Below are 27,565 nucleotides of genomic sequence, written 5' to 3' on the forward strand. Positions count from 1 at the left end.
CCCTCTTAATGCGCGCGCGGCTCTAAAACAGCAACGCCCATCGCCAGCTGGAGTTGCGAAGGTGTTGCTTTCCCTGGCTCGCCCCCCTATTGCCCGAATAAGTTTGCAGCATTCGTAGTTCTTGCTGTTGGCAACGATCTGACGAAGATTATGGCTGAATACGTGCGAGGAGCTCCTGAAGTGGCAGTGATTCGAATGTGTAATCCTCCGCTCAATGCAATCAGGTAACAGTGGGGAAAGACTGGAAAAGTTACCAGCTTAGTCCCATGCCTGTTTAGACGGAAGCGATTAATCCTGTTCATGAAGAGGTCTCGAGGAAGTGAAAGCTTGCACACACTTTGGGGTTAATTTTATGGGACTTAATAAAGTAAGACCCAGCTGTGATTTGGGATGGATTTTCAGTGTTTTCCTCGATGAACCAATGTGCCATTGAATTTGCTAGCAGTGTGCAAAGGAAATATTGTCCAGGTGACTAGTACTCTTGCAATTTGGATTCAGGTAGATCTATTCCGTGAAAAATGCATAGGAACCATCTTTAGTGCTTGTCTATTATCTTTGTGTTAAGTTTCTTCCAGTCAAGCTTGGTTCCTGGTGTTTACATTGACACGGCAATGTAATTTACTTGGCCACAGTGCAGAAATGTTTGCTTCTTCTAACCTATAGCCCAGATATTTTTTTGTTTTGTTTTGGACTAACATCCAAAGACTAATCATTCAAGCTGTGCTGCACACTGGATTTGAGAAGGAAAGATGTACTGAGGGGCAAGCCTGTCAGTAAATTCTTAAATCAAGTCTGTGTTTTTCCCCTGAAGAACCTACAAGAAGTCTACAAAAACAAAGGCCAAAATAAGACCATGGGAGAAAACATCATAGCTTCACACCCTATACAGTGATCACATGGGCTTCCTATTTCCATAATAGCAAAACTGATGTTTAACTAAGTCAAGAGTTGGGCAATATGGAAATTCATTGTTGCACAGTGAGTTTGAACTTGAAATAGGGCATCAACAACATTGAAAACAGTATATATTATGGCCCACCTACTTAAGATTCTTCAACCCAATATGAGAATACAGCCAATGTGAGCCAATTTAGATGCCAAGAAAAAAAAATAGTTTATTTCAAGTAAATTAATTATTAATCAGCTAATCATCAAAAACTGAACCCTAACTAGACTAGGACAGCAATTATTCCATGGATTTTACCTGTGAATATGTAAAAAGGGTGGTGATCTCCAACAGTTCCTATCTAGAAGTTATAATTCTTTTTTAATCCTGTACCTATTCAACTGCCTTTTATTTTATCTCATTTTTTTCCTGAAATTTGTTTCTTAAAATGTTATTAGGATTAGAGATTAGTGCTGTTATTACTTAGTGCTCCCAAAGTTTTATGGAATATACATGGATAGGCAGTTACTTTGGTGCTACCACACATAAGATTACAGATACAAAAATGAATTTCTATTTTGCCCAGTTCCAACGAATTTATCTACTGTTGATATTCTACTTCTTAAGTAGCAAAAACAATAAACTCAATTCATTGGTATAGACTAAATATAAATTTTAAAAAGGAGAATATTGCCTGTATTGCGCTTTCAGTTTTTTCTTGATAAAGTAATATGTGGAAAATAATTATATTTTAAAATTAGGTAATTTATATAAATTCCGCTTTCAGAATAAACAGTTGATGGCACAAAATGGTTATGCAGGGGAAAAAATCTATCATGGAAAGAGTTATGGTTAATATTTAAACCTTGGTGTTTTTAGACTTTGAATTCTATTCAGCTGACTCAGAGCAGTAATCCCATTATGAAATGCTCAGTTACGATGTGCTGCTTTTTTTTTTTTTAATTTGATTTATATGCTGCCCTTCTCCGGAGACTCAGGGCAACTTACAATGCGTTAAGCAATAGCTTTCATACTTTTGTATATTTATACAAAGTCAGCTTATTGCCCCCACAAACTGGGTCCTCAATTTACCTACCTTAGAAAGGATGGAAGGCTGAGTCAACCTTGAGCCTTGGAGAGATTTGAACCAGCAGTATTTGCAGGCAGCTGTGTTAATAACAGGGTGCTTAGACAACTGTGCTATCGAGGCTCTTATTTTTAATTAATTAACTTAATTTAATTTAATTAATTTTAGTTAATTACCTATTGGTCTGGAGTCAGATGACATACATAGCATATTAAAGCTTGTCAAAGTTTCATAATCAATAGCTGATATTCCAGTCTTTACAGTAATTGGCCTTTTGCTTTTGTTTTGCTTTTTTAAAGATTATAAAATAATTAAATGAAGTTGGTATCAAACTTACTGTGGACAGGATGAAAATTGAATTCCAGTTTTAGTTTCCAGGGCCCTGAAAAAAAGGCATGAATAATAAATTAACCAATAATAAATTATAGTTTAGGAATCCTACGTACTACAGTTTAATTGATGATGTGGATTGCATACTTGCAGTGACCCACAAACAGGTCTAGTAATATATTGTTTCTTCTATGTTCATATTTCTTCATCCTGTCCTTACCCTATGTATAAATCTGTCTTAAATTATCCTTAAGTGTATTTGTATTAAAATAGGGTTTTCTCCCTTATTTCAATACCATCCAATGCAATTTTGAGTTTTGTTAGATTTTCTTATGGAAGTCAGGTGACTGCAGTGAATTAAAATACAATAAAGACATAGGAATCACAAATGCAGACAGCTAATAAAATATGCTGGTGCAGTTTTCTGCCAACTCAAATGGCACAAACTAGGCAGTGAAAAAGGTATTGCAACATGTGTGAACAATACCTTTCATGCATCAAATGCCTGGATTATGAGGTTACCTTCGGTTTCTATTAATCCTGGAAATGAGAGAAAAATTCATTCAATTCTTTCACTTAATATATGATAAATTCTTGCTAGTGTTATAGCTACCTCTAGTGGCAATTTTAATCTTCTCAATCTTCATGTATTAACAGTGTGTCAGAATTATGAATTATTTTAAAAACACAATTTTTAGCAAAAGGCAAAGAGAAGTCTAAGCCACTCAGGACCTTATCAGAATGCAGGGAAAGGTCTGAAACAAAGGCAAGGAGAGATAAATAAAAATTGTTATAATTTTTGATGTTGCAGTATATATCAAAGAATACATTGCAGTAGTTCTTGAAGTGAAGTAAATAGAAAATGACATAGATATTACAATAACTCTAACAGTTGAAAATAAATATATTATTACCATATTATGATGATCAGTGTAAGAGGCCGTTGTATAGATAGTGTATATGAAGCTCATCATGAACCCAAGATTTAAGCTATACATTAGATCTACATTTCAAAAATCTGGATGACCACTAAATGGCAGCAATAAATTATTGTTTGCTTTATTCGTTTGATGAAGTCTAGTTGTCCAGATTTGTTTTAACCTAGACAAATTAAGTCATTTTAAAGAGATGTCAAACTATGGTATTACATTTGAATGAATCTGTTTATGAACATTGATTAATCTTTCAAGCAGATTATTGTTGCTGAAGTAATTCCCCAAGTTTTTGTCTTGTATCTCAGTCTATTTGAACTATTACTTGAAGAATTCTTTCTTTTATATTGACACTCAGGTAGGTGTATCTTTTTTCTTACATTGTAAATAATTGATTTATTTTAGTGATGTGACATTACGGGCTTTAAAAGAAAAAGTAAAACATGCAAATATTGACCCCACTGCGAAAGCTGTTGTGATTTGTGGGGCAAATGGGAAATTCAGTGCAGGTAAGAACTTTTCACTCAATTCAGTTTTTTGTTATAATTGCTGAGCAATATTCAAAGTCCTACACATTAGAGACAATATAAACAATGATACAGAATTCAAATAATGGAATTTTAATTCTATTTGACACCCACCAGGCCTGACAAGTCACCAAACAAAATTTTACAACTTGTCATGTCTGCAATTAAATAGGTTAGGGTAAATCATCCAAACAACTATGGATTCTGCAAATTGCACAATGTTACAAAATATTACTGAAGTTTTCAAAAGAAATAATTTAGGAGGGCAGGAGCCAGTGTTTCTATTTCATTTATTCTAGCATCATATATTTCTTCAAAAACTGTTGAGGAAGGATTTTGAAAGATTCCAAGAAATTCTGTATCATATTTTGATTCCAAATATGTTACTGCCTATAGCTTAAATGTCCTAGTTCCAATAATTGCATTTGTTGAAATTCTATTATAATCAACTTTGTATTGCTATACATTTTTCTTTGGCTTGGTGCTGTTTTTGCTTCATGATATCCTATCCTCAAAAGCATTTGAAATATTCTCCCACCAAAACCATGGCTTGCCGATTGGCTCCAATGTGGACTAGTGTGATGCTCACTCTCACAGTATAAAATGTGCTGCCTTACATTGTCTCCATCTTCTTAGTGTTCATTTTTATAATAAATGATCGAACAAAAAGACCAGAATATCTTTCCACCGGCAACCAACAATCATCATTGTCATACTTCAGTCTCAAGAGACTATGGTATCGTGCTCTGGAAAGAGGTCCTAAAACAGCATCTAGTGTGACTAAAAGGGCCAATTCGAGTGGCAGTCCTTTTCACACTGAGGACAGATACATTCTGTCCCCTGCCCAGCCCCCAGATTTTGCTGGTTCCGAGACTGCCTCTTTGCCACAGCCTGCCGAACAAGTGTCTCTTCGAATTGGAGAAGGCCGTGCTGCATCTTTAGCCTCCAAGCTGAACGATCGGAGGTCAAGGTTTCCCAGTTGTTAATGTCCATTCCCAGGGCCTTTAGGTACCTCTTGCAGATATCCTTATATCGCAGCTGTGGTCTCCCTCTGAGGCGCTTTCCCTGCACTAATTCTCCATACAGGAGATCTTTCGGAATCCGACCATCAGCCATTCTCATCACATGCCCCAGCCAGCGTAGACGTCACTGTTTCAATAGTGTATACATGTAGAAATTCCAGCACACTCCAAGACTGCGCTATTTGGAACTTTGTCCTGCCAGGTAATGCCAAGAATTCATCGGAGACAGTACATATGAAAGGTGTTCAACTTTCTCTCCTGTTGTGCGTAAAGGGTCCAAGACTCATTGCAGTTCAAGAGTGTGCTCAGGACACAGGCTCTATAGACCTGGATCTTTGTCCAGGTCTATAGAGCCTGGACAAAGGCTCTATAGACCTGGAAGGAAGGAAAGGAACCAACAATCAGATGAACATAAATTAACATCAAGATTAACACATGACCAACAGTCCAGAAGTAAACAATTCCCCACTCAAGGAACTGCCAAACAAGCTAACAGTAAACAGCCCAACCAATAAGATTATGATTTATAGACTAGGTCTGTGATGGCAAACCTATGGCACACGTCCCCAAAGTGGCACACAAAGCCATGTCACCTGGCACACGTGGCCTTGCCTGTTTGCCTTCCTGGTTTCTAGCGCTCATGCGTGGGCGACTATCAGCTGTCCTTCACACGCGCAGCAGTGCTGAAAATCACTGTGTGCATGCACAGCGGCCAGCTAATTGTTCGGTGTGCATGCCCCCCAGAACCGGAAGTTTGGCTTTTCCGGAGCGCAGTCCCAATAAGCGCAAGCATGCACGTGCAATGTTTCCATGCAACCTTTTCGGCACACAGTGCTAAAAAGGTTCGCCATCACTGGACTAGGTCATGCTCCAATGATTCAGAATCTCATATTCCTGAGCACTTAGTTGAATTTTTAATTCATATATTTACACATTTCCATTTTCTTCTCTGCTTTACATTTACATTGGACAATAGTATCCTCTGTGGTTATAGATAAACGGCATTAAATATTTCAGTCTGTTTCCCTTCAGAAAAAAGAGTTGGGAAGTGTGGTTCATTCCACTCATAATTTCTTCATTCAACTGCTCTACATCTGCACCTCTACCACAATGTAGTGGATGAGAGTTTACGTGAACTCTCTTATTTATTTATTCTTGTAGAATTTATATCTCTCTTCTCTTTTATTTTTTTAAAAAATCTTGTTAAACATTATTTTGCAACCTTATACATAGTTATTTTGGATTTTCCTTGTTCAGTAAGTACATTCATAAATTTATTGGGTAAAAATGTTGATTAACTGGACAAGATCCCCAAAGCAAGAATTACATAGATTTCAGTATGGTATTCTAATGTCAGTCTCTGGAAATTATCAGAATTTCTTAGCCACATTTATCATGAGTAATTTAAGGCAAAATCTCTTTCAATTACTCAAAATCCTTCTCAGATTTCTTCTTACCTTGGCTGAGTTGCTGTCTACAAAAAGGTCACCCTTTATTTCCTCATTTGAAGTCAAATTTCACTTCCGTTCTCAGCCTTCCCACATTCTTTCTCAAAGTCCTGCTTTTTCGCACTGCAAAATATGATATATATTGTACAGTGCTGAGGTTATGTTTTATCTTTGATTTGATCTGAGTTGTAGAGAATTTAACTTATTGTGCAAATATGACAAAATCTTTTCTTCTCCCGTCTAGGGCTATTTCTGCCTGGTATTTTCCCATAAGCTTCTCTTAGATTTGAGAGATACCCAGATAGGGCATAAAAAGAGGGGTGGACAAATCATTCAAGAGAATAAAAAAAAAATCCTGCAATGAGACTTACACCATTAGTGTTATCCTGCCCCACTTGTAGATTCTCCAAAGTACCTGAGGGCAGGACACAAAGAAGAAGGAATCAAGCTATTCTCTCTGCTTCAACTAGAAGATTATGAGAAATCTGTCATGATAGCTATTATGGTATAATGGTTTTATCTACCCTCAAAAGGTTCCAGGAAGTAATTTTATACACATAGATACACATAGATTATAGAATCTAAATGTTTATGGAGATTCTCGGTCATCCAGGTCATAGTTGTCCCAAAGGTGCTTTTTTAAGAGGCAACCTGACTTTCTTGTTTTTCTTTTAATTCAAAGAAATATTAAAATAAAAACAAAAAAGTCCAGTTGCTGCTTGAAAAAGCACCTTAGGGACATTGTAGAATCTACTTAGCATTCCTCAGCCAGCAGGAGGCTTCCTTCAGGATAATCTGAAGGGAGGTAATAGAATAGAAAAACAGAGTTGGAAGGGACCTTGGAGGTCTTCTAGTCCAAACCCCTGCTTGGCCAGGAAACCCAATACCATTTCAGACAAATGGTTGTCCAATCTCTTCTTTAAAACTTCCAGTGTTGAAGCATTCACAACTTCTGGAGGCAAGTTGTTCCACTGATTAATTGTTCTAACTGTCAGGAAATCTCTTCTTAGTTCTAGCTTGCTACTCTCCTTGATTAGTTTCCATCAATTGCTTCTTGTCCTGCCCTCAGGTACTTTGGAGAATAGCTTGATTCCTTCTTCTTTGTGGCAGCCCCTGAGATATCGGAACATTGCTATCATGTCACCCCTGGCCCTTCTTTTCATTAATTTTGAGCAATTTTCTCTCAATGAACCCCAATCTTTTCTTGAGCACTTTACTCTCTTCTCAAATTTTCATAGCAGATTTATGGGAAATATGAAATACGTGCAAGCAGGAAAAAATGTTGAAAAATGTTGCTGCTTGCATTCCATTGGTTTTTATAAGCAGAGAGTCTAGTACTAACCAGAATCTTATATTAAATCAAAATTACCTTTCCTATTTGAACTATGTAAATCTTCAATACATTTTGGTTCTATGTTAATTAGCACAAGGCTTTAATGGGGTGGTTACTTGAAGCAATCATGGATTCTCAGAATTTTGTTCACTTTTTTAAGGTGCTGATATCAAAGGATTTTCTGTTGGTATTCAAAAAGATACGGTGAGTATGGAGTCTGTAGTTGCTCTTATAGAGAAGAGTGAAAAACCATTTGTGGCTGCTATTGAAGACATAGCTTTCGGAGGAGGCCTGGAGTTGGCACTGGGCTGTCATTATAGGATTGCGAACATGAAGGTAAATTGTCTTTAAAGTATCATTTTCAGCCTATATATCACCTAGAGCCCCCTGATGTCTATGTATTTTTCCCAACCAAGTACCTATGATTTATAAAATGTTCTATTAAAAATTGAAAGATATCAATCCCAGAAAGCAACATGAAGAAACAGAAGATTATGGACACTTGAGATGGGAATGATGACATGTGTATCATATTTCCTGTTGCAATTTATTGTGGTATTTGCACGATTATGCCATTGTGTGCATGGTATCATTGTGGTTTACTGTGGATGCTATTTCAATAACATTAATAATTCCAATTGAATCAAAAAAGATCTTATAAAATGAATAATATGTAATCAAGGCAATGGATACTTATTATAGAACTATACAGCCCTAATTTAGCAACTGCCTCATTTAACTACCATTTGCAGTTACAATAGTGCTGAAAAAGTACTTTACTTATTGTTATATATAATAATACCTGTAGCAGCATGACTTTTGTACGCTCAGCATTGGAAGAGCCTATGGTACCAGCAATAGAGGAATAGTTAATAAAGTTGACAGAGCTGGAATTACTGAAGAAATTGATCTAGAGTTCTAAGTCTTTTGTGGAAATTTTGCAGGCAATGGAGAAAAACCAAATTTTGACATATGGATTTGATGATTATTAAAATTTTAAAAGGAGAAAATATTTTTTCATTCTTTGTATATAGTTGTGTTTTCTTTTCTTTTTATTTATACTTTTTCACACTTCTATCTCTATTCTCTTTTTATTCTTTATCATTTCTTTCTATAGTTAGTTTAAGTTATTTTTTTATGTTTATGCTTTGTAAAATTTAGTAGAATTATTTTACAGAGGGAACCCACTTCAATATGTAAGATTGTGTTACTGATCCAGAAATCAATGGCTTATACACCATTGATGTATACACCAACCTTAAATATAATTTTAAATTTAGAAAAGGAATAGAGAATCCAGGCTTTTGAAATACAACTTTTCCCCAGATTAGTTGATCTTTTCCAACATTACACATATATATCCCCATATAGGCTTATATAGAGTAGTTTAAAAAAAAGTTAGAGGAAAATATGCTATGTGTTCTATATATTGTAAATATTTACAAATATTTCATCCTCACTTCAGGCTCAAGTTGGTTTTCCAGAAGTCACAATAGGTTTACTTCCTGGAGCCGGTGGGACTCAACGGCTTCCACGATTGATTGGGGTTCCAGCTGCACTTGATATGATAGTCACAGGTAAATTCTTTCATCTGTGAATACACATATGTCGTGTGCAAATAATATATGTTTTTATTTAATACCGAATATGCCTTCCAGAAATATAGGATAGCATGACTACAGTAAAAACATGCCTTACACTTTCTGGGTTTGTTAGATTCATCATCTAAAATGTTAGCTAACAAATCTTAGGTGGCAGCTAGAAAAGATCTGATAAATTAGCAGCACTTTAGATGGATGTTTCACTAAGCTGTGCACCTGAAAATGAGTGTCTTGATAGAAGAAATTCAGCTTACTTTTAAGAATATTAATTTTACATACAACCCTACAGAGGACTGGAAAATATACAGTATTTTTGGGAGTTCTGTTATTCCAAATTAGGTTTGGCTTTCAGCTTTATTTTGAAGGAGACCGTGCTTCTCATGCAAATACATGATTTCTGAATGTTTCTAGATTTAGCACTGTTCTGTCACATCATTGCTGTATTCATTGCCAGACTTATTATGTAGTCAACATTCACAAAGGCAAGGTGAAGCAGTGAATTTCTTGGATATTATTTTTAAATTTTTGGTACTGCTTTGGCCTTATATTGATTATAATAATATTTTATTTTTAAAAATTCAATATTTATTTAATAGTTTATATTAAAAAGTTGTTACCCATGACAGCTTATTTGTGCCAAACTTAAGACCACCAGTTTTGTGATCTGAAGTTCAGTGTCATGTTAAATAGCTATGAACAATCAAAGAGCCACATAGTTGATCACTGAAAACCTAGGCCAGAGCCAATTACCATTTTATAGGGTTCTGTTTGATTTTTCTGTCACCTGAACCCTGCTGATTTGTTAGTTATCAATTCTAATGTTTCAGCACAGAAGCCCAATAATGAGCTGACAAGCATCCTTATTCTCTAGCTGGCTGCTGTGCTATAGAAGGTACCTGTAGAATACATGGCCCACTTGTGCCTTACAGTTTAGTAAGCAGTACTGCCTTGGTGACCCCTTTCTGCTAATGATATTAGTGGATTTTCCGTTCTGTTATTTTAGCATACTGTTCTAACACCTGATTGAGAATCAAAAATTTACCAATTTTGTCTAGTGCTGGGGTTTCCAAAATTGTCAAATTTAAGGGTTGTGGACTTCAGATCCCAAAATTTCCCATGGCTGACTGACTGGAGTTGAATTACACATGTCTTAAAATTGGCAAATTTGGAGACCCCTGGTCTAAGCTCAAAATAGTCTACCAATACCATACCTTAAAACTCCCAAGGAGCAGGCGGAATTTAAGTGAACCCTAAATGAAAAAGTAATATTTCTTTTTGTTAGGTAAATATGTGCCAGCTACTGAAGCACTGAAACTGGGGATCTTAGATGAGATTGTTGAAGAAAATCCAATTGAAGCAGCTATAAAGTTAGCACGAAGAATATCAGGTAAGAACATTCAGTTGTACTGGGCAAAATGTAATACAACAAATTCCCAAAAGAAAATACCAACCAGTGGAAAGAATTGTTTAGCTGATGTTACTATGTTACCGGTTCTCTGAACCACCCACCACTTTGCCTCTTTCTGCTGCGTTTTTTGAACACCCATCCACAAAACTTTCTTTTGTTTTTGTTTTTAAAAGGGGGTTTTCTCTCTAGTATCCTTATAAGTTGTGATGTTATATACCGTATTTTCCGGCGTATAAGACGACTGGGCATATAAGATGACCCCCGACTTTTCCTGTTAAAATATAGGGTTTGGGCTATACTTGCTGAATAAGACTACCCCTCTTCCAATGCACACCAAATAAAAATTAAAAAACATCAACTGGCTCACCTACAATGTAAAAGCAGCTGTGCTAGTCCCAAAATGGCCCCTGCAACAAGCAGGAACCTCACACAGCCACAAAAAGCCCCCCCAAAAAACTTTCACACTCTACACACACACAACACAACTGGCTCACCCACAATGTAAAAGCAGCTGTGCTAGACCCAAAATGGCCCTGCAACAAGCAGGAACCTCACACAGCCACAAAAAGCCCAAAAAACCAACTTTCACACTTTACACACACAAAATTCCACATACAGCTTTGTGAGATTTTGTGTGTTTGTGTAGTTAGAGTGAAACACTACAGAAACACATTAAATCTCAGAAAGCTGCACAAATATTATTTTATTTTATTTTATTTTTATTTTTATATGAAAGCTAAATTTAAAACTTCCTAAACTTTAAATGGCTAGGTCTAAAAAAGAACAACTAAAAAAACCCCAATTAATTATTTTTTTTAAAGCTCCCAAAGGGGAAAAAAACTTACCCAATAGAACAGGGGTCTCCAACCTTAGCAACTTTAAGACTTGTAGACTTCAACTCCCAGAATTTCTCAGCCAGCTTTGCTTTGCTGGCTGAGGAATTCTGGGAGTTGAAGTCCAGAACTCCCTGCCTGCTTGATGGCAGGCAGGGAGTTGCTTGCTGATGGAATGGATTCAGGCAAGCGAAGCAAGGCAAGCGTTGCGACTAGCAGCTAAGGTAAGCAAGCTGGAGGGGGAAAACTTTTTTCCTTTTACATGGCTCTGGCGATCCAAGGTGAGTTGCCTGATTAGCAGGCAACTCAGCTGGGATCGTCAGAGCTTGGATTGCCAGAGCCATTTAAGGCTCGTCAGAGCCTTTCGGGCTGGTCTGCCTGGTTACAGGAGAATGACACCCGGCGTATAAGACGACCCCCGACTTTTGAGAAGATTTTCATGTGTTAAAAAGTCATTTTATACGCTGGAAAATACGGTATTTGTCTTCTACTTATTAGTCTCTTTTCCTCTTTGTTCCTAACTTCTTGCTTCTCATTTTTATACTCCCCTTCCCCTGCTTTTTCTAGTTTCTCATCTACTTCTTGAATATCATGTTCCTCTTTTTCCCCCAATCGTTGAATAGCTTCTACATTCATTTCTGTATCTTTAAACAATTCCTTTGTCTGGGAATACCGATCTGGGGCAAACTGGTAGCAACCCACCACTGGTCTCCTGGTTCTTGCCGCAGTTGCAACTGGAAGTCCCCAAACTTACTTGTATTTATAGTTATATATACAGGTGGTCCTCAATTTACAACCATTCAATTAGTGACAATTTGAAGTTACAATGGCACTTAAAAAGTGATTTATCACTGTTTTTCACACAACTGTTGCAGCAACCCAATAATCGTGTGATAAAAATTTGGACCCTTGGCAACCATTTCATATTTATGATGGTTGCAGTGTCTCAAGATCATGTGATCACCTTCTGTGACCTTCTGACAAGCTAAGTCAATGGGAAAGCCAGATTAGTAACAGTTGTGTTACTAATTTAACAACTGCAGTGATTTTCTTAATTTGGCAAGAAAGGTCATAAAATGAGGCAAAATTCACTTAACAGCTGTCTCACTTGGCAACAGAAATTTTGGGCTCCATTGTCGTTGTAAGCCAAGGACTATGTGTATTATAAATATGGAGAGGCATGAGTTTGTAGGATCTTTGCCTAAGTATAAGGCGCTGTACCATTTTTTAAGTCTGGAATGAGCATATTCAGAAGTGGTCAGCCAGATTCCTCCCTAATTCATTGAACTTTGAGAAAGAGGAAGAGATACAGCCCAATCAGACTTGCAAGATTCTATTATTATAGCCAATTTTTTAATAAAAGTAGTTTTAATGTTCTTGTGGAATTGATTCCCTGGTGTTGTGGACATATTGAATGACTAAATTGTATCACTGGTTTAAATGACATAATTATTTTGTAAAACAGAAGCAATCTAATGCACATTTCGTAGAAGTTGAGACACCAAAAGGAACTTAACTTTTGAATAACAAAGCACTGGTTTGGTCAACATGTTTTTCTTAAGTATCAAGAAAAAAAGGTAGACCTAGAAGCTGTCTTTTCCCACATACCCATAAAATTGCCATATTTTTCACTGTTTCTCTGAAGAAGACAATGATTAATGACATATACTTCATATAGTCACATTTAACTTCCACATTTAATCAGTTAGCTTGTAAACACACGGAAGTGATGGTATTATCTATTCTATACCATTTACTGGGTCAGTTTTTTTTTGTTTTGTTTTTTTAATTTGATTTATATGCCGCCCTTCTCTGGAGACTCAGGGCGGCTTACAATGCGTTAAGCAATAGCCTTCATACTTTTGTATATTTATACAAAGTCAGCTTATTGCCCCCACAAACTGGGTCCTCAATTTACCTACCTTAGAAAGGATGGAAGGCTGAGTCAACCTTGAGCCTGGTGAGATTTGAACTTACAGTAATTGCAGACAGCTGGTGTTAATCACAATGCTATCAGTCTGCTGAGCCACCAGGCCAGTTGGCATTTCTTCTCAAAAATACATATTGGGTTGCTCTAGGGATTCACCCAGATGCACGAAAATACAGATTTCTCAAATGCAACTTGCATTTCAGGAAATATTATTTTAATTCAGTTAAATCTATTGTGAACAAACAAAAAATGTTTGACATGAGTGGATGTTTTGCATCAATTGCTTTTCTCAGCACACTCTGCAGTTTGTCCACATGATGGCGCCAAACTTTGACAAATAATGTCGCTTTCTGCAATCATTCTTGGTGTTCAAGGAAGCAATGATGGCAGTTTAAGTTCCAGGAAAGCAACTACTATGCCATTGTTAGATAAAATCTGGATAATGGCTGGCTTCATGTTGATAACTATTGATCTTCTAGGCTTCTTGATAGAAGAGAGAGACTTACAAAAAAAATGTTCCTGTCAGTTTATGAATTCTATTTGTAAACCAAGCCTGGAATGCTTCAAATCTTACCTCTATTAGCAATATTTCCATAAATGTTTGTGCCATTTTCATTCTATAAAAGCTATTTGCAGATAATTAGCAATCATTTCCAAATCTGCCAGCCATGAAATAGTGAGTAACAGGAACAGAGTACACTGCCTCACCAGAAACAAGTCCACTCATCCCTACTCCATATGAAAAAATAATAAAATACTATAAATTGCTGGCCCTCACACTACCTCTATCCTTATTTCATCTTGTACCCTTTTGTCTTGCGTACAAAAATAAAATAAAATAAGCTCACAGAGATTTCCATAGGAGCAAAGGAAAATGCTTCCAGCTGCCTCTTCTTTTAAAAGAGAGAAATTGCAGAGACAGGGCTTCAGGGCGAGACAAGCGTTCCTGATAATGGGGAAAAACAGTTTCAAATGCCCTACAGATGGACCAAAAATAAATCAGTTCAACGGTTAAACACATCTGATATCACAGGGTTACGACAAACTGACACATGGTCTTTATACAGAAATGTACCCACATCTAAGACAGATTTCTAGAAAGGCACATTTTGCTGGCATTAGTTTTACTGTCTTTACCGATGATGCTTTAGGAGTGTGGAAATAGGATTGCCACAGACTACAAAATGGTTACCTGTGATCTATATGGCTTCTACAGATAGGCATAGATTGTAATTTAAATCCCATAAATTCTGTGATTCTCAAATCATATAAGAAACTTTTTTTCTGAACATATTGTTTGAACTCAGTCTCAAAAATGGGAAAACTCTAGGAAAAAAAATGCTTAACATCTTTCCAGACACATATATCTTTCAGGGATTCGTGTTCTATAGAACATAAGCAAAGTAATACTTTTTTCCAAACCGATACAGGACAATAATTTATTAAATTATTTTAATATTTATTAGCTACGGTTTACATTTCAAGATAATTAAAACTTATGAAGTAGTTTTGTTTACGCTGTTTCCCATTTATTCAAAAGGTAGTCTCTGCTGAAATAATGTTTTAAAGTTCTCAGCAAACATGAAAGTTACGATTCTTTTAAATTTAAATTGCTACATATTCTGAAGTACTCTTTCTATGAATAATTACCATTAAGTCATTTTTATAATTAAAAATGCTCAGCAACTCTCAGGATTCTTTGAAGAGCAACTTATTTCATAGCTCTAATTCGGGGTTGAAGATAAGGAAAAGTGATTTAGGGAGGCCAGACGGAGGACTAGATTACTGTACAAATTGAATTCTTTGCATTAATGCTGATCTAAATTGCCAGTGTGCTTAGCAGGAATTATTTGCATTTCCAAATAAATGCACCTGCCATTAGACAGTACAAGTAGTTCTTAATTTACAACCATAAATGAGCCTGAAATTTCAATTATAAGTCTTGCTGGTTGTTAAATGGGTCACTACATGACTGACCTGATTTTACAACATTTTTTTTGGTAAGTGAATATATGGTTGTTAAGAGAATGCCATGGAACGGTAGTTAAACAAACCCATTATTGCAATGGGCATTTTTTACCAAAAACTGGTAGTAAATGCCAGTTTCTGGCAAATATATATATTTATATGTGTAAAATATATATAAATTTGTGGTCAAGTGACTTCAGGATGCTTCAAACAGCCATAAATCCGGGCCTTTGCCGAGCACCCAAAATGCAGTCACATGACCACGGTGGGGGTGGCCATCAGAACCTTGAATTTGGGTTGTAAGTACCTTTTTCGAAGTTTCTGTTGTAACTTCAAATGGTCGCTACAGACTATCTGTATACTGCAGTCCTTTCCCATCTACTTAAAGTAAACTTCACTTCAAGCCATTATCACAACACTGCATGTGCATACTTCACATCACATCACAATAGGTACTACTGTATACAGTGGTATTAAATATATTTAAGAATGGGCAACAGAACATTTACATTATTATTGGTTTTCTTGCACAAAGAAAAAGAAACTGATAAACTAGCCTGTTTTATGAGATGATTTGTTTGCCCTCTCTAGGTCAGCCATTGGGACCTCGCAGACTCTCTCTGAAACAGACTCCCCAACTCCCCAACATGAAAGCTTTTCTATCTGAGGCACTTTTGAAGGTGAAGAAGCAAGCTGCAGGATGCCTCTCACCCGAAATGTGCTTTCAAGCTGTAGAAGCTTCTGTATACTTGCCCTTTGCAGAAGGAATTCGCAAGGAAAAGGAGCTTTTTGTTTTCCTTTTCACTTCAGGCCAGGCTAAAGCATTGCAGTACGCTTTCCTTGCCCAAAGAATTTCAGAAAAATGGATCTTGCCCAATGGAGCCTCCTGGAAGACTGCATCCCCTCAACCAATCCGGAAAGCAGCTGTGATAGGTAAGTTTGTGAACATCTTTGAATTATTCAAAGTTCAATTGTTATTTTTTTGTTGGGGAAAGAAAACATTTTCTGAAGAAAATATGAAGACTATGCAAACACGGCACAGTTACTTTAAGGTACCTAGTTTGCACTTTAAGCATTGCTTAATTTCAATGGAGAAAATGGAGAGCTCCATTGTTAATTCCTCTTACAGTCAGTTTCCTTTCCCCGGAGATATATCTCAGAAGCTATAGTCTCAAACATAACACCGGTTAGAAGAAAGACCATGATCAGGGGTGAAATGCTACCGTTTCGCACCGGTTCAAGCGAAACGGTAGTAATAAAAGCTACAGATTTGGGCGAACCGGTAGTAAAAAAATGCTACCGGTTCATCTGAGCTGGTATTTCCGATGATCAGCTGTGCCGCGCAATTTATATTCGCTAGAAAGCAGAAAATTCTGCTTTCTAGTGAATCTAAATCACGCAGCACCGCTGTTCCCTCCTCGCTGTTCTAGTTTTATTTATTTATTTATTTATTTGTTATTCAAATTTCTATACTGCCCTTCTCCTTTCGGACTCAGGGCGGTGAACAGCCAAAATAAAACATTTATACATAAAGTACGATTAAAAATAGATTTAAAATAATTAAATTTGGCCCATAGTTTAAAATTTATCAATTTAAAATCCATATCAAAATTTAAAATCAACCATAAAATCATAAAATCAAGAGAGACCGGCTAACTGAAAGAGATGAGTTTTTAGGGCCCGACGAAAAGTCTGGAGGTCGGAGATCACTCGTATCTCTGGGGGTAGATTGTTCCAAAGGGTAGGTGCCACCACAGAGAAGGCTCTCCTCCTGGGGGTTGCCAGCCGGCATTGTCTAGCCGACGGCACCCTGAGGAGGCCCTCTCTGTGGGAGCGAACTGGCCGGTGGGAGGCTATTGGTGGCAGAAGGCGGTCCCGTAAGTACCCTGGCCCTAAGCCATGGAGCGCTTTAAAGGTGATCACCAACACCTTGAAGCGCACCCGGAAGTCCATCGGAAGCCAATGCAGCTCGCGCAGGAGAGGAGTCACATGGGAGCGCCCCGTCGCTCCCATAATCCCCCACGCAGCCGCATTCTGCACCAGCTGGAGCCTCCGGGTGTACCCCAAGGGGAGCCCCATGTAGAGAGCGTTACAATAGTCCAGATGAGAGGTGACGAGTGCTTGAGTGACTGTGTGTAGGGAGTCCCGATCCAAAAAGGGGCGCAACTGGCGTATCAGGCGAACCTGATGAAAAGCCCCCCTGGCCACGGCCGTCATATGCCCTTCTAAAGACAGCCGTGCATCCAGGAGGACGCCCAAGTTGCGGGCCCTTTCCATGGGGGCCAGTGATTCGCCCCCAATAACCAGCGATGGCGTCAGCTGGCTATACTGGGACGCCAGCAGCCACAGCCACTCGGTCTTGGAAGGGTTGAGTCGAAGCCTGTTTCTCCCCATCCAGACCCGCATGGCCTCCAGGCACTGGGACATCACTTCCAAGGCATCGTTGGGATGGTCTGGGGTGGAGATGTACAGCTGAGTATCATCAGCGTACTGATGGAACTCCACCCCAAAACCACGGATGATCTCACCCAGTGGCTTCACATAAATGTTGAACAGGAGGGGCGAGGGGACCGACCCTTGTGGCACCCCACAAACAAGGCGCCTCGGGGTCGACCGCTGCCCCCCTGTCAACACGGATTGCGACCGGTCGGAGAGATAGGAGGAGAACCACCGCAAAACGGTGCCCCCCACTCCCAGTCCCTACAGCCGGCGCAACATGGTACCATGGTCGATGGTATCAAAAGCCGCTGAGAGGTCTAACAGGACCAGAATAGAGGAGTAACCCCTATCCCGAGCCCTCCAGAGATCATCCACCAACGCGACCAATGCCGTTTCCGTGCTGTACCCAGGTCTGAAGCCGGACTGGAGCGGATCCAAATAGTTATCTTCTTAAGCCTCCATTTTCTGCATTGCGCAATAGCGCCTGTGGTGCATCTGCATGTGAAGCACATGTTTGGTGCGCACTGCGCATGCGTGTGTGTGTCGTGCATGTTTGGTGCATACTGCGCATGCGTGCAAAGCATACATTTGAGGCGTATTATGCATGCGTGCACAGTGCACATTTGGCATGCACTGTGCATGTGTGCGCAGCAAACCAGTGGCAAACCTTGGAGGATTTCACCACTGACCTTGATTCTATTTGACTACATAATTATAATTAACTAAAGATGAATCAATTGATTCAGTTTTCTGAGATCACATACTAAATAATACACTAAACAAACAGACTTAGTGTATACAGTATCCTGGACTACATGTGATTGGTTACTGTAGTGTCCATTGTATCATGCAAATCCAGAATCGGGTTGTAAACAAGTAAATCTTTTCTTTTAAATCTCCCATTGGAAAGGGAGAAAAGGCAGTCAGTGACATACTAAGTACCTTCTGCATTTTATTGCCTTTAAATAAAAAATATCTGTTGATGAAGAATGAACTTTTTTGGTGATATGCAGCAATGAAAGAATTTGTAATTTCTATTACGCAGTTTTGTCACTGCAATAATAGAGATTGTTCTGCTTTCCCTCTTGCCGCCCTGGGTAGATTCTCTCTAGGGGGAATTAGCAAAGAGATTTTCAAAAATTGTTTTCTTCCTTTAATTCACATATTTAATCATTAATCTCAAAATGTTGTGTTGACACTTGCCTTTTAAGAAGTTTTAATTTTCATTGTAATGATCCACTGCTTCCATTTCTCCTTGCCTATCCCCAGGAAGATAATGCACTCATTAATTTTTTATAGAGGCATTAAAATAAAAAAAAAACCCTCTTTGATGTACTGTACAGTTTCTTCAAAAGCTCTTTGTTGGTCTGCATATTGATTGGTTTATACTCAGTGGGAAATTCTTCCCTAAGTAGCCCAGTCCTTGGTAGTGCCCTCTTTGATTTTAAGAGAGTGACAGTCATGTTATACTTTCACTGTTCTCCCCACTCCTTCCACCCCACAGTCTGACTGCTATATACAAGATGTGATTTGCTGCAGCATGTGCACGCTGAACTCTCTGAAGCTCACCTGAGCAGGAGACAGTCTTGAGGGACCAGTCTTCATCTGTCTTTTTCCCTCTGCAACTTTGCAGCCTTAATTATGCTTCTCTGCATGACTGATATCCCTTTAGCTAAAAAAGTGGAAAATTAAATCTGCTTGCAACCTTGAACCCTTTTAAGTTGCTATGACTTATTGGAGAACTGACATTTGAGTGAAGTATCATGGAGTCTATAACTCAGTACATGTAGAATATCATTATTTTGCTCCATATATGCACACATAATGTGTATGAGACTAATTTCCCTTCACACGCAGAAGGAAGAGTCTTCTTTATGAATTTCATGGAAAGTCACGAATGATGAATATGCAGAAATTACTATCTTAAAGAAGCATAGATACAAGTTCAAACTTTTCCAGGTTACTACATGGAATGAAGCAGAGCTAGTAGATGTCATGGCCCCATCGGAGCCCGGTTCGGAGGAGGAGGTGGTGAAGGAGGAGGAGTTGGAACCAAGCCATCCAATGAGGATGGCATATCTCTCTTGGAATGTTTGGAGAGGCCAGGGGCTAAGGATGATGCTGAGGGAGGTAGTTGACCGAACAGAGAGCTACCTGCCCTCACAGAAACAGGAGAGGATTGGCTTCTGATAAGCAGTGGTGCTGATAGGCAGCAGATTCCCTCTGGTGAGGAACATCTGCCTCCCCCACTCGATCCAATAGCACGGAGAGCGGAGAGTAGGCAAGCTCAGAGAAGAGCTGTGAAGCTAATTCGGGAGGAGGCCCCCCACTCCTCCTCACAAGGAACACCTGGAATGGATTGATTTAAGGAGACGCTGTGGGGAGTTAGTCTTTGTCAGGAACAATTATTTGTTTTGGTTTACATTCCCCCGGCTTGAACTTGTGTCTTTTGCCTTGCCTTGCCTTGCCTTGCCTCAAGGACTGCCTTTTGCCTTGACTTTGCCTTGAAAACTCTCTTTTGTCTTGTACCTTGACTTTGCCTTAAGGACTATAGTTTGCCTCAGGGACTCGCTTAACTGGGTGGATTGGACTTGGGACCCTGGACCTTGCCCTGTGAGCATGCTCCTACTCTGTGGACATTCTTTGTTATATATGGGCTGTTGTTTGGGGGGACTGAGGGTGGCTACCTGCAGGGTAACGTGGGTTGGAGCCTTACCAGTCGTTGGAGGGCCATTTGTTGGAACATTTACTTAGAGCTCTCTAGAGGTCTGCCTTGCCTTGAGGACCTGGGTCGTAACAGTAGAGGGTCTTATATCAAGCTAAGAGCACTTTTACAAAATGTACCCCTTGTTTAGTGGACTTTATAGTGCATTGAGTTTGAACACTGAGATAATTTAACAAAGCAAACCATGGCTGAGAGAAGCACTTGTTGACTGCTGATTTTTTACACTGTCAATGGTCAGTTGGAAATGCACTAACTGCCTCTTGTTCATTATGTTTTAAAATCTGCAGCAGCAAGAATGACTATGAATCATCTTAAAACTTCTGAGTTTTAAGGAATTCAAGGAACAAGGAATTTAATACTAATTCTAGGGGACCATGATGAAGACGTATCTAGGAGCTGCTCAGAGTTGTGTTTTAAGAAAGAAGGCCGTACAGATCTTTTAGAATAAATAAATATTGATGTCTAACCATATCTGTAGTCATGTTTGGAAGCCTCTCAGCAAATTATTAACAGAAAATATAGATAAAGAATGTAGATAAACGTTAGTATTTTGATTGAACAATTACAGTTTGAGTATATTTTTAGGCCTCCTGAAATGTCCACAATAAGCTTTCTGTAATTACTCAAGAGCATGGATCACTTTGTTTTGATACAAGCCTGATATATTGCTTCAGGCTAATAGAATCAGAAAAGCTTCTGGGACATTGGTAAAATACATTTTGCTAGATTGATTGCTGCATGAGTATTTCCAGTGCTTGGCTACACAACAAATTGATGTTTTGTTGTAATAAGTAAGCATGCAGTAACCTAGTACTAGCTCATAAAACTTTGCGTATACCAGATACAAATTTCATTTGCTAGTGCTTAATTTAACCATGTACTAATATTAATATTCGTTAGTAATATTCATTTTTTAAGAACTGAGATTGGGCTCTTTGATTTGAACTTCTGCATAAATACTTTTCTCAGCATAGAAGTAGGCAAGAAACTGTTTCAAGAAAAAAATACTTTTCTGTCCCCACTAAAGATGAAATTAGATTTAATGTGGAAGATCCATAAAAAGGGGTATCTGTATGTGCATGTTTTAAAATGTGACAGTTACCATGGAAATCAATGATTCAGGCTGGGATTAAGCTCTGGGGAAACAGGACTCAACCTTTTCTCCATTTATATTTTCCCAATTACAATTCCTCCTCCAGCTATTTAGGGGCCTCTGAGTTTTTGGAAGAAAGACATTCTTCTAAAAGGCCACATGGGTTTTGAAAAAAATGATTTAAGAATCATATTGCTTCTAACCAGCAATAAATGAATGGGCTCAAACCTCACGATAAGCCATGTTGCATTCAAATCATGGTTTGTTGAATGACCCATAAGTACTGGGCTCATCCACTATGTTAAGCAAAACCTAAACAGGTACAGTCTGTTTGTAACCAAATTACAGCAATGGCTGGAAATGACTGTTAACTATATTCACATTTCATATAAATTTATTATTTGGTTCATTTAGCATGTTCTGCAAACCCAGCTTTCTGGATTATAATTTGTGGTATATGCTTTGGTGATACTTTTCTTAGTCTCAGGTTGCTCCAGATACCCAGAATTCAGTTCACAGAATTCTCTGCAATGGTGATGCTGGCTGGGAATTTTGGTGTTGATATCTATACATCTGGAACTTGGGAAAGACCAGTTTTAGGTACTCGTGTGAAATAAATCATTCAAACAACAAAGTCTTTGCTAAGAGATGAAGTTCCCTATATGGAACTCCAATGTAGTTAACAAAACCTACTATTTTTTGTGCTTGTCAGTTTTCTTGTCCCCTTGATTTTTTACATTAAAAAAAAAAAACACCTTTAATGTAATGAGAAGCTACACAATGTTTCATAATATAAATTTCTAAGAACCCTAAATCAGCTTTCTTAGAAAATAAAACTAATGAGAGACTGAAATGCAATGCATTATTTAGAACAATGTTCTCCAATCTTTACAACTTGGAGGCCTGGCAGGAGGGAGAGGAGAAGTGGCCTGTGCAAGCAGCAGGTTGGTGTGCTCACACATGTGCGCCGACCTGGCACTCACATGTTGAGCTGCGCACACGTGTGACCAGCCAGCCATTCCATGGCCCAGTAATGGACCATGGCCCGGGGGTTGGGGATGCCTGATTTAGAAGTCTGCTACTTACATCGAAAAAGGACAAAGGTAAACAGGATTAATAGAAATGCATATTTTTATTCATGGTTTGTAATTGACTATATTGCAATAACTCTATTTTTGAGAAGGTGCAAATCACCCCAAATTGCCATTCTGCTGGTATGCTCAAATATCATCAAAATTCTAATTATATTGCCAGTCCAAAAACTTTGGAGATCTTAGAACAATCTGGCTTTTCTTACATGTACAGTATAGTATCAATAGTCTCTCTGCTTTAATATCGGAGTTAACTGAGGAGTGAAAAAATTTGCCTGTGGTATTATGTCAGTTTAATAAACATTGGCCAGAATGTTCTAATAATTGCTTCTTCTTTTTCTCTCTCCAAAAGGTTTGGGGACAATGGGCCAAGGCATTGTGGTAGCTCTGGTGAAAGCTAAAATTCCAGTTGTGGCTCTGGAGAAGGATAAGAAGCATCTTGAAATAGCAAGAAAAGCTATCAAAGCTTGTTTGGAGCGTGAAACTTTAAGAATGCAACAGAAAGGCAAAACACTGGATATCCATAAAGCTAAATTACTTCACTTCACTCTGGATTTTGGTGCACTAAAAGATGTAGATCTAGTTATTGAGGCTGTGTTTGAGGATATGGTTCTGAAAAAAGAAATATTCTGTAAATTATCTGAAGTCTGCAAGCCAGAAGCCTTTTTGGGCACTAATACTTCTTGCCTGGATATAGATGAGATTGCTTCTATTACTAACCGTCCCCAGCAAGTCATTGGTACTCATTTCTTTTCACCGGCACATGTAATGAAGTTAATAGAGATCATTCATGGACAGCACACATCTCCTACTGCTATTGCTACAATTATGAAACTGGCCAAAATTATGGGCAAATGTGGTGTTCTAGTAGAAAATTGTTTTGGCTTTGTTGGGAATCAGCTACTCAATTCTTATAATGAACAAACATATTTCCTTTTAGAAGAGGGCAGTACTCCAGAGGAGATGGACAAAATTCTGGAGGAATTTGGTTTCAAACTGGGTCCTTTCAAAGTGTCTGATCTGGCTGGGCTTGATGTGGGCTGGAAATCTAGAATAGGGCAAGGCCTGACAGGAGCCAACCTACCTCTTGGAACACCTCCCTGCCAACGAGATGGTAAACGTTATAGTCCTCTTCCTGATGTCCTATGTGAGCAGGGGAGATATGGTCAGAAAACTGGAAAGGGCTGGTACCTATATGATAAACCCGGGGGAAAGACAGCGAAGTCTGATCCCTGGTTTCACAATTTTCTTCAAAATTATAGAAATGTCCACAACATTACAACTCGCACCATTACCCAAGAGGAGATCTTGGAGCGTTGTCTGTATTCACTTATCAATGAGGGTTTCCGAATATTATCTGAAGAGATTGCATCTTGCCCAGAAGCCATTGATACCATCTATATCAATGGTTATGGGTGGCCCAGACATAAGGGTGGTCCAATGTTCTATGCTTCTGAGATTGGGCTGCCTCAGATTCTAAGAAAACTGCAAAAGTATGCTGAGGCTAATCCTGACATACCTAAACTACAACCCAGTCCCTTTCTGCAGAAACTCGTCACCCTTGGTAGCCCTCCGTTGAAGAACTGGCCATCACTTGTGAGAGCCCAGCAAAACAAGTTATAATTAATGTTGCTGAAAATCATCATCTTTACATGCAAGTGGGAGGGTTTTATTTTCCTACCTTATTCTAAAAAAGTTTTGGGGATGCATGTAAATATTCTCATGGGTCATTTTTAAGCTCTCCTTATTGTTAGACTTGGGGTGCTACTGTTTGCATTGTTTTCCATCATTGTGAAGCCCACGCATCTCAGGGAAGACCCAATGGGAACAATGCCTTTTTAATACTCCTTAGCATTTAATGGAAGCCTAGATGATTGCTTAGATGATTGGGGGAAAGGATACTTGCACCCATGCCATGGCAACCCTTCAGTAAATGGCAGAATATAACCTATGATAAGTTCAATGAAATCCTTTTCTTCTTTGAAATACATTTACAAAGCAAATTGTCTTTCATCAGATGGAATGAGAGCTGATAGGAAAATAAAACATAGAATATTTTTTCTACACACAAGTTATCATTCAGTATAAGCAGGCTGTTTCCTATTCAGATTTTTTTAACTGATTGATTTCAGGCTGTAGACTGAAATACAGGGTGCTATAGAATAATACCACTGTCTTTTCTGATTTCAAAAATGAGCCCTCACCCTCTCTCTCCAAATGATAAATTGTTACTAGCAAAGTGCCTTTTATCATACCACTTGCTTGAAAGCACATGCTAGTATTAAGCTGCCCTGTCTCTGAATATACTTGATCAAGCTATTTTACAAGAAGAGAAAAAATAACTTTGATCTGAAAGATGCATACTATTCTGGAAGTAAATACATTCCTGGGCTGAGTATATTCTTTGCTTTTGCTCCACCTCAGTCTCCCAAGCTACTGTTTTTACCAATTGCACCTCTGAATTCTGGGTAAAAAAAGTTTAAAAAATCACTGTTAAATCTTTGTATGTTTCCTCTATTAGATTGTAAAACAAGTTTCTCAAACTTGGTACCATCCAGAATGCTATAGCAGGTAAGGTATTGGACTGAAAAGGTCCATGTATGTGTCCTTCCTCAGCTAGGAATCTGCTCTGAACCAGCTGCTATATTTCAGTCCAACCTTTTAGGCTAATCGGAAGAATTGGAGGAGATAGTCCTTATATGTGCTGCTATGATTCCTGAAGAAGACTGAATATTCTGACACATCTGGAAGATACCAGGTTGGGGAAAGCTGTTCTAAAATTCTAAGATTTGTGAAATTGTATCCAGCTTATCAACTTGTTACCTCTTGTTTGGTCATGGAAATAAATACGTGTCTTCCTCAAGTTAATACTCTACAAAAAAAATGATAATTTTCTAACTCCCTGATTTCTGAATATCTGAAGAGAGTTAGCTTGGAGAAGGCTGCTACAAGTATATTATTGGTTCTAGAATATGCAGTACAAGGGAAGATATAAAAAATGTGATAAAAAGAATAATTCTGTGTGACATAGTAGAAAACAATATTTATTGTTTAATTAATAATGGCAAGGCCTCAAAATGTATAAAGTTATTTTCCCCAAACTTGCTATTTTTAGAATCTAGGAAATTAAAATTAAGTGCTGATGTCCAGAACCAGAACCACCTTCTTAACTGAAACATTTTATTAACCCTCTTGTGTTTTGCTGAAATGTCCCTTTCCCCCCAAACGTTGTAGAGAGAAATTAGCCATGGAGCTAATCCTCACATCCCATTTACCACAGCATGAAGGTGCATGGCTGTTTTTAAGGGATGTGTACTCATAATGTCTTCAGGTCTTGCCAAGCCTGTGTTAATGAGAGCCTGCAGTCATCTGTTGAAATTCTTCCTTTTGTTCCTGATGTAGATTTTTGCCATATGAACAATGCAATACTTCAGTGATGAGGCTGGCAATTGCATCATCAGGGAGCCGCATCAGGGATAGGAATATTCCTAGTTCCTATTGACTACACATGTCCTTCCCCATTTGATCACTGCCTTATTCCTTCATTTGGTTTTGGCTGCAAGAAAGGCTGTATAACTAGTTTGTACAGAGTAGACTTGTTGGCCTGGATGCCCCCCCCTTCTTTTTATACCATAGGACATCAATTTCCAAGATCAATAGTTGCAAGAGATTAATCAATAATCTGGTTAATAGTCAGTGTGGCGTATGAGGGGAACAAGCAGGAAGGAACAGTTAAGACTACTCTGTCTTGATTGACAGGTTATTTTTGTTTTGAACAAAAGATAATCTCCTAGGATACAGTCTTGCAGCAAAAAAAGAAAAAAAGAATTGGATCACATCCTGAAGCACAGGAAACATAAAACATGAAACTGGAGAGACCACCTGGAATACCCCAAAATTCCCCACTATATACTATAATGAAAAATTTAATTAATTAGTTTTGCCTACCCCAAAAAGAAATGCAGGCTGAGTGGGATAAGAATGCTAGAGAATCCATTAATTATTACCTTAAACTGCATTAAATTGTGTAGGGGTGGCAACACTGTTGGCCTCGTTGCTGAAGCTAGACTGTGAAGATACACTGACATACTTCTCTGCTTACACAAAGATATAAAGAACATAGCATGGTGATAAGGCTGGGTCCACTGGCACATGAGAAATCTAATTTGTTGAAGCAGCATGAGATTAGTGATTAGAATAGCCTTCTTCAGCCAGATGATTGCACCATCAAATGAGATGGACTACATTCAGTGGTTACTGATAGTGATTGGAGTTGTAGCTACCACGTATGAGAAGGCTGAGTTAAAATATAGCCGCAAAATTTATTGAGTGAACTCTCATTCTAACTTACCTCACTGCTTCTACATGGATGGTTGAGACCACTTCTACACTTCTGAGTATCGTGGTGAAAGTGATGAAAATGTGGTAGGCATTGAATAAATAAGTAATAATTCATATTCCTATATCCCACATTAAGCAATTTAGAAATGCCTCTCTATTCATAGGTTTATGATTACTGGTATGTATATGCATGTTTATCAACTAATATTAATCTGTTAAAATATTGGAACACAATCTTAACCTTTCATCTCCCAGTGTGCATTTTTAGTTCAAAGTAATTTGTGAAAGATATTTTTTCATTACCTTTTAGCTCTCATTATCTTTCCAGGATATTGAAATTCAACCTTTGAGAGGTCCCTGTACTTTCAGACTGGAATAGAAAAGATGATTTCTTAAACTATGACTTTTCCCATCATGGATTACAGTAATGAGAAAAGATGTACCCAATAATATGTTCTGTTGGTAGCATGTTTTCTCACTGGGAATTTCTTAAAATTTTAGAAGCTCCCCCAAGACTGGAAATGGTAATTTTTTATCCTCCACTATTTTCTGTTCCATAGTTGTTGTACTT

The 27,565-nt window shown here is 38.2% G+C and overlaps 1 protein-coding gene across 1 annotated transcript; it reads left to right on the forward strand.

The window, feature by feature from the left end:
* On the forward strand, window positions 1-25,802 carry EHHADH (enoyl-CoA hydratase and 3-hydroxyacyl CoA dehydrogenase). The gene is made up of 7 exons (XM_034439653.3): window positions 1-224; window positions 3,641-3,744; window positions 7,726-7,901; window positions 9,031-9,142; window positions 10,449-10,553; window positions 15,897-16,238; window positions 23,006-25,802. The coding sequence occupies exons 1-7, from the start codon at window positions 151-153 to the stop codon at window positions 24,274-24,276; spliced, it is 2,184 nt and encodes a 727-aa protein (XP_034295544.2). The 5' UTR covers window positions 1-150; the 3' UTR covers window positions 24,277-25,802.
* The last annotated feature ends 1,763 nt before the right edge of the window (window positions 25,803-27,565 follow it).

The sequence above is a fragment of the Pantherophis guttatus genome, chromosome 6 (genome assembly GCF_059756535.1).
Source record: "Pantherophis guttatus breed Tessera chromosome 6, ASM5975653v1, whole genome shotgun sequence".
NCBI classification, from domain to species: domain Eukaryota; kingdom Metazoa; phylum Chordata; class Lepidosauria; order Squamata; family Colubridae; genus Pantherophis; species Pantherophis guttatus.

Coding starts and splice junctions, on each gene's coding strand:
- EHHADH (XM_034439653.3), top strand. CDS start 151: ATGGCTGAATACGTGCGAGGAGCTCCTGAAGTGGCAGTGATTCGAATG. Junction 225..3,640: donor CCTCCGCTCAATGCAATCAG/GTAACAGTGGGG, acceptor GATTTATTTTAG/TGATGTGACATTACGGGCTT. Junction 7,902..9,030: donor ATAGGATTGCGAACATGAAG/GTAAATTGTCTT, acceptor TCCTCACTTCAG/GCTCAAGTTGGTTTTCCAGA.